This window comes from Acanthochromis polyacanthus, chromosome 6, assembly GCF_021347895.1.
Source record: "Acanthochromis polyacanthus isolate Apoly-LR-REF ecotype Palm Island chromosome 6, KAUST_Apoly_ChrSc, whole genome shotgun sequence".
In the NCBI taxonomy this organism is placed as follows: Eukaryota; Metazoa; Chordata; class Actinopteri; family Pomacentridae; genus Acanthochromis; species Acanthochromis polyacanthus.
Genome location: NC_067118.1, coordinates 42,772,498 through 42,779,633, shown reverse-complemented (window position 1 = coordinate 42,779,633; position 7,136 = coordinate 42,772,498). Strand labels below are relative to the sequence as shown.

Here is a 7,136-nt window from a genome sequence, read left to right as displayed (position 1 = left end):
TGTTGCGTGGGGTTTAATGTAAAATGCAGTCTCTGTCGCTGTTTCTTTCTGTTGATTTGAATCACACTTTGACAAACACGGCAGCTGTATTTATATTTATTGAGCATTGAAGTGGACGTGGTGCTAAAATTCAACACATTTGCTGCTTGCTGCGTTGAATTTTCGTACGCTGGCAGTCAATTTGAAAACGTCAATCAGAGGCTTTTCTGCTGTGTTCTAATATTTATGAAGGTCTGACTGATAATGAAATGAAATCTCTGCAGTGTGTAAATCCAGGCGTCAGTTCAAGGTGAGGACAAAAGACAAAACGTCCACGACCATCAAAGAATTGAAAACCTTTAATGATTTTGCAAATAATATTCTCATCTGGATAAATAAAACATAGAAATGCAAACATGCTTGTCCATCCGTCCTTGTGTTACGTTTTTTCTCTTCCTATGTAAAAAATGTACATCATGACTTTGAAAAACTAAAGAATTAACTCTTCAAACTCCAAAACGTTGTAGATCGACTATAATCTAATCTTTTACAAACCGCCGTCTTCTTCTGAATGAAGTTAATAAGGAGTGACGATAGTTTGTTATTACTATTTTCTTTTTTTAACATTATACAATTTGAAACGAAACCTTGATGAGAAGGACCGAGACAGACAGAGCAGGATGAACGTGTTAAACATCTCTCTTTGTAGCCGTGCGATGTGATCTGTGTTGTGGTTTTCCATTGTTGCATGCGTCGCACAACCTCGACCGAACCCCTCGGTGACGGCAGAAATACAGTATACAAAAAGAGACACGCTTGGGATATTTACACCAAATAACAAGAACCACTGGTGAGAAGTCGCTGAAAACGGCGACAGGAGGCGAAGAGGAGAGTGTCAAAGCGTGTAGCCTGAAAGAAAAACAAACGAGGTTCCGATTCTCAGAGCTTCTTCATCCAGCGCATGCTCAGCTGCAGAGCGCTTAACAAAACGTCGTTACGGAGGAACAAAATAAACGAGTTAAACGCCACAAACACAAGTAAATATGTGAGTTTGAAACAGATTTGTGAGGATTAAACCTCCGTCATCAACAACCCCACAGAGCTCACATGAACCCTGCAGCCGCTGAAATGTTCCACCGAGTGCTAAAATCAGGTTAAAATCAAGAGTAAAACTTCGCCGCGGTTCAACCTAAAGACCCCGACTGGCTCTGAGGGTCTGTGGGCCTGTGAAGGGGACAGGAAAAGAAAAGACTACAGCATTGTTGCTTTTTTTGTAGTGTTACATAAAGTAGACAGTCAACTCTCCTCAGACACACAAAAACACTCGTACACAACATCCTATCAGTCCATTCATGTTCCCCTCTTCCTTCCTCTTCCTTCTATGATGCAGGTATGGTGAGGATGAGGATGCTGCGTCTACATGGCTTCCATCGCCCAGCGCTGCAGGTCCTCCATGTCGTCCTCTTCCTCCTCTTTCTTGGCTTTAGGAGGTAAAAGGGAAGAAATGAAATCTGTGAGAAACGTCAGACTGAAAAGCTGAATCTTTCTAGCAATGCCTCGACTTTAAATCTTATTTGTTTAATCCATGAAAAGCCTCTAAAACAGGAAAGTCAAACTCATTTTAGTTCCACATTCAGTCCAGTCTGATCTCCAGTGGACCAGACCAGTAAAACCAGTAAAACCAGTCAAACCACAGCATAATAACCTATAAATGACCACAACTCCTCATGGTTCCTTTGGTTTAGTGCAAAAACGTTCACATGTAAGGAATTATCTTTCTACAAAACATCATGAACAACCTGAAATTTCTAAAGAAAAATAAGTTCAGTTTCATCAACATTCATCCTCAGTTTATCATTTCCACATCACAACTTCCAGATCACAGAGTGTCTACAAAGAAACACAACATTTAGTCACCTGGAGCTGAACCACAGAGGATTTTACTTTAAAAAAAAGACAAAAAACAACAAACACAACACGAAATATTACAAAAATGGAACAAAACAACAAAAGCAAGAAACAAAGTGACAAAAATTAGACGAAAAAGTTACAAAGTGACAAAAAATGACAAAACCGTGAAACAAAACGACAAAAACGATACACAAAAGAATGAATAAAGCAAAACACAAAATGACAAAAATGAGACAAAAAAACAACAAAAAAGTGACGCAAACGATAAAGGTCAGACAAAAACAGACTAAAAACAACAAAAACAAGACAAAATATTACAAAAATGACACAAACAACAAAAGCAAGAACCAAAGTGACAAAAAATGAGACAAATGACACGAAAAAAAACAAAAAAGTGACAAAAACTAGACAAAAAGTTCCAAAAAGTTCTACAAACAAGCAAAAAAAATGACAAAAGCATGAAACAAAGCGACAAAAACGTGATACAAGTGATAAAAGTCAGACAAAAACAACAAAAACAAGCCAGAATATTTAAAAAATGAGACATAAAAAGACAAAAGAACAATCTAGCATTTTACTTTCTGATCCAAACAACTTGTCATGGTCTAGAAATGATTTTAAATTTATACTTTTACTAATTTACAATCTGCAGTTAATGTCTTCTCTGTAGTTTTTACACTTTGAGGGCCGGATTGGACCCTCTGGAGGACCACTTTTGGACCACGGGCCTCATGTTGGACACCCCTGCTCTAAAATCTGCAGCTCAGTGTTTAACTGATGATAACTGCCTGGTCTCCTAGCAACTGACAGAAAAGATGCTGCAGCCCGACTGGTGAAGCTGCTGTTTGAGGTTTTTTCTCACCAGGTCTGGAAGGTAACGAAGTAGAAGGCACGTTGGGGAGGGGGACATTTTCTGGACCTCCGATCTCCAGCAGGTTCTTGTCCAGCTCCTCCTGTTCCAGCTCGTCCAGCTCCGCCAGCAGCTCGTCCTGACGAGGAGAGGGAGGGACACCAAACATAATTAATCAGCAACAAAAAGATGCGGCCAAAAATAGAAGAAGATAAAACGTTCTCCGGCTTCCAGAATGAATGTGAAGCTGAATCTGATCCTTGGTGAGAAACGGTCTCAGCTGGAATAAGAATCCTTCACGTCTGTTGACTGAGAGTTTAAGAAGGAGTGCATTCACACTTTGTGCCACCTCATCCCAGGATGACTGAACGCCATCAGCTGTTCTCATTTATCCATGAATGGAGTCATTTTTTAAACTGAGGCCTTAATGCCAGAGTAATGAGTGAAGAAGCACAAAGGTCAGAGCTGAACTCTGCTCCACCAGCTGAACCCTTAGAAACACGATGAAAACGCGTTCCTGGCAGAGGAGCAGGAACATTTCTGAAGCTGTGAGGACGATCCAGAGGAACATCGATTCAACCGTCTGCTTTACAGCAGGAAAAAGTGAAAAACACCGGCATCAAGAAACACCTAGAAAAGCATGGCTGCAGGCTGCAACTCAAATGGAAACCTTAGCCCATCTGGTGCCCATCGTAGGTGGTGGTAGTAGTAGAGGGCAGTCCTTTTATTTCTGTTCTGTCTCTGCCGGATGCTTAACCCTCCTGTTGTCTTCATTTACAGACACCAAAAAATATTGTTTCCTTGTCTGAAAAAATTCTAAAAATTCAGTAAAAAATTTCACAAATTTCTGAAAATTTGCAAAAACCTTCAGGAAGAAAATTCCAATAATTCCTCAAAAGTTTCCCTTAAAGTTTTATTTTTTTAAAAATCCCCCAAATTTGGCAAAAAAAATTCTTGTAAATATTTTGAAAAAATGAGTAAAAATCTTCCAAAAAAATCTTAAAAATATCTAAAATGATTCTATACATATCAGTGAAACTTCTAATATTTTCTTTAAGAACATTCACATAAAAATCAACCAAAATCCAGCAAAGTTCACTGGATTTTGGTTGATTTTTATCTGAATGTTCTTAAGAAACATTTTTAACATTTCTTGTTTCCACCAAAAATGTTCAAAGATTTCCCAAAAATGTAGAAAATGTGGACATCGGAAGTTCACTTTTTTTGTGAATGTTCTTAAAGAAAATATTAGAAGTTTCAGAGGTCTGATCCAGAGACAGGATGAACCACCATCAGCGGAAAGTAAAACTTCAACATGCGCAGAAGCTCCACTAACCTCGTCAAACTCCTCCCCGAAGCCAACGGGTTTGGAGATGGCATCAGAGATCTCCTGGGCGAGCTCCTGCTGCTCTGTGATGTCCTGCATCAGATCGTCCACCTTATCGATGTCCCTGAGACAGTAGAGAGACGGAAAGAAGCTCCATGTGAGCCAAACTCATCCAGTCATACAGCTTTTAAACAGATTTGTTTATGTTGACGAGCTGATTTTTTGGCAGAGGGATGAATTTAAAACACGGTTCATATTTAAACACTGATGTCTGTTTAACCTTTAAAGCAGAAAGATGCATTCAGGCACAGAAATGTGAATGAAGAATCTGAGCTGCAGACACTAGATGTTTGTTTTCTCAGTGCTCTGGGATCATACAATATCACATGTTGATGGATTTGGATTGGAGAGGATTATCAGGGTCAAATTCTTTATATTTTATTAACAGCAGAGCAAATCCCTCATAATATTTCCACCAGACTTTTTTTATTCTTTCCGTGGTCAAATGAAGGCAGTCGTATTTGTTCGTTCACGTTTTCATTAAAGAATGGTGGATATTTTACTAATTCTGCCATGGTATGCACATTTATGAGCACAACTGTGCATATATACATACATAAATAATAGAAAATGATAATTTCAAATAATAAAACTGTTGTTGTGGGTTTTCCAGGGCTAATGACTGTCTGGTAGCTTACATGTTTTCGTGAGCAGACTTCATGGCCTTGGCAGCGAATCCCATGTTCTTGAGCACTTCCGTGTTGGTGTTGGCGTTCTCCAGAGCCTCCCTCTGGAACTCGATGGTCGACAGTGTTCCATCGATCTGGGCCAGCTGCTTCTCGTACCGCTTCTTTCTTTTCAAAGCCTGCAGCGCCGCTGGGGACAGAAAGGAAAAGAAGAAGGAAGGATTCAGGATCAACAGAACAGCTCAAACACAGTTTTACTGCTGAAACATAACTCAGAGACAATTAGGAGAAGCTTATGAATCATGGAGCTCTGTTTTCTTCCTTAACAGCCTGATTAGGAACATGATGAAGCAGCCACAGCTTCTGCTTTCTGATCTCCACCGTAGAGAGGAATCAGAAAGTAAATCCTTTCACTGACAGCTCAGACTACAATAGAGATAATTAAATATAGCCGGCGAGAGGCGGAGTGGAAAAAGTGTAAAGTATCGTCAACAGCAGTCATCTGACCTCCAATAGCAGCTCCTGACTACCTGACAGACTGTTAGAGTCATTCTGTCAACCTCTGTGGGGCTGAGAAGGAAACATCAATAAAGCTAATAATAATGTTAATGTTGAGCATCTTTTGAAAACAGAGTGCTTTACTATGAATAACGGAAACAAATTCAATAAATAGATCGTAACCGTGCAATTCAAACATCATCAGGAAATCAACCTACTAAGACTAAACATCAGTTAAGACTGAGTAGTTTTATTTACATGATATTTGTTTTGTTTTTTGTCATTTTGTGTCTCATTTTTGTCAGAATTTGTCTAGGTTTTTTTGTTTGACCTTTGTCATTTTGATCATAAAGTAAAATCCTCTGTAGTTCAGCTCCAGGTGACTAAATGTTGTGTTCCTTTGTAGACACTCTGTGATCTGGAAGCTGTAATGTGGAAATGATAAAGTGAGGATGAATGTTGATGAAACTGAACTTATTTTTCTTCAGAAATTTCAGGTTGTTCATGATGTTTAGTAAAAAGATAATTCCCTAAATGTCAACATTTTCAGAACGTACTTTTTTTGCGCTAAAACAAAGGAACCATTAGGAGTTGTGGTTGTTTATACTTCATTATGCTGTGGTTTTACTGGTCTGGATCACTGGAGAACAAACTGGACTGAATGTGGAACCTGAACTGGAATGAGTTTGACACGCCTCGATTATTCTATTCAGGTTGCTGGAGGTTTCCATAGGAGCCTGTGATCAAGGTGCAAACACACCCACCTCCCTGGCACAGATCAGCAGCACCTGAACTCAACCCTGACCCATAGACTGTTTAATAAAGACTTTATTATCCAGTCTATTCCATCCCTAACCCTCCTCTAGTGTCAGTGTCTCTATCTGCAGCAGGACGCTGCCACACCTTGAACCAAATCCTCTGAAATAATGCTGATCGATCACAAAACGATCAGCAGAGAGAGGTTATTAAAAGCCACGGTTGGCCTCAGCGCGGTGCTAATAGGTTACATAATCACGTTATCCATGAAATATCCTCCCATCTGAGGCCGTGAAGCTCCCAACAGTTCCAGCTCGGGGAAGTTAGCCAGCTGAGCTAACGTGCTAGCTGACATTTAGCTTCTGCTTGTTGACCAGAAAATTAGAGGAGTAAAAGCAGAGCCTCCATGCAAATAACGCCCCGCTGTCTCACCTCTTTTGTTTTTCGTGCCGTTTTTCTTGGCGATCTGCAATTCCTGCTCGATTTTCTTCTCTAGAAATTCCTGTTTCTTGGTTAGCATCTCCTCCGTCTCCCGGAGCTTCTGGATCGCCTCCTGAGGACTCGGTCCTTTCCCTCCTTTTCCTCCTCCTCCGAACAGCTTGTTTAATAACGTCGACATATCTGGGACACTACAAAACGCTTCCTATAAAAAAAAAACAACAGAAGAGAAAACCCAGCTGAGGCTAGCTCCGTGCTAAGCTACTCCAACTCTTGGAATCTGGAAGGATTGTTGATGTTTTTCCACTTCCTGGATTAGGCCCGATTACGTCAGTGGGCGTTGCCTAGTGACTCTCTGCCTCCATCTGCTGGACAATTGCAGCGACTGCACGTTACTGCAGCAGATCCCTCGGTGTGTTTCCAACCATTTTTACTCAGTTTTCAGAATTATTCTTCAGTGAAAACACCTCCAAATTAGTAGTAATTATCATGTTGCACTATTGTGTTTAAATTTTCATTTCTAGCTTGTAAATATCTGTACGTATTGTGTTATATTTATTTTCATTACTACTATTTTTTCCCTGTTCTTCCTTCTATAGTTTCTTTTTTTATTCTTCTCTTTCCTTATTTCTAGGGTGACACCAACAACTGAAACCAAATTACTTGTATGTTGTGCACATACTTGGCCATT

The 7,136-nt window shown here is 39.9% G+C and overlaps 1 protein-coding gene across 1 annotated transcript; it reads right to left on the bottom strand.

Moving 5' to 3' along the window:
- Nucleotides 1-322: 322 nt before the first annotated feature.
- Nucleotides 323-6,784, bottom strand: LOC110956791 (charged multivesicular body protein 4b). Its single transcript, XM_051949009.1, has 5 exons — nt 6,440-6,784; nt 4,766-4,943; nt 4,077-4,191; nt 2,753-2,879; nt 323-1,460 (listed from the first exon to the last, which is right to left on the bottom strand). Exons 1-5 carry the CDS (start codon nt 6,624-6,626, stop codon nt 1,396-1,398), a joined length of 672 nt encoding a protein of 223 aa, XP_051804969.1. The 5' UTR covers nt 6,627-6,784; the 3' UTR covers nt 323-1,395.
- Nucleotides 6,785-7,136: the final 352 nt, after the last annotated feature.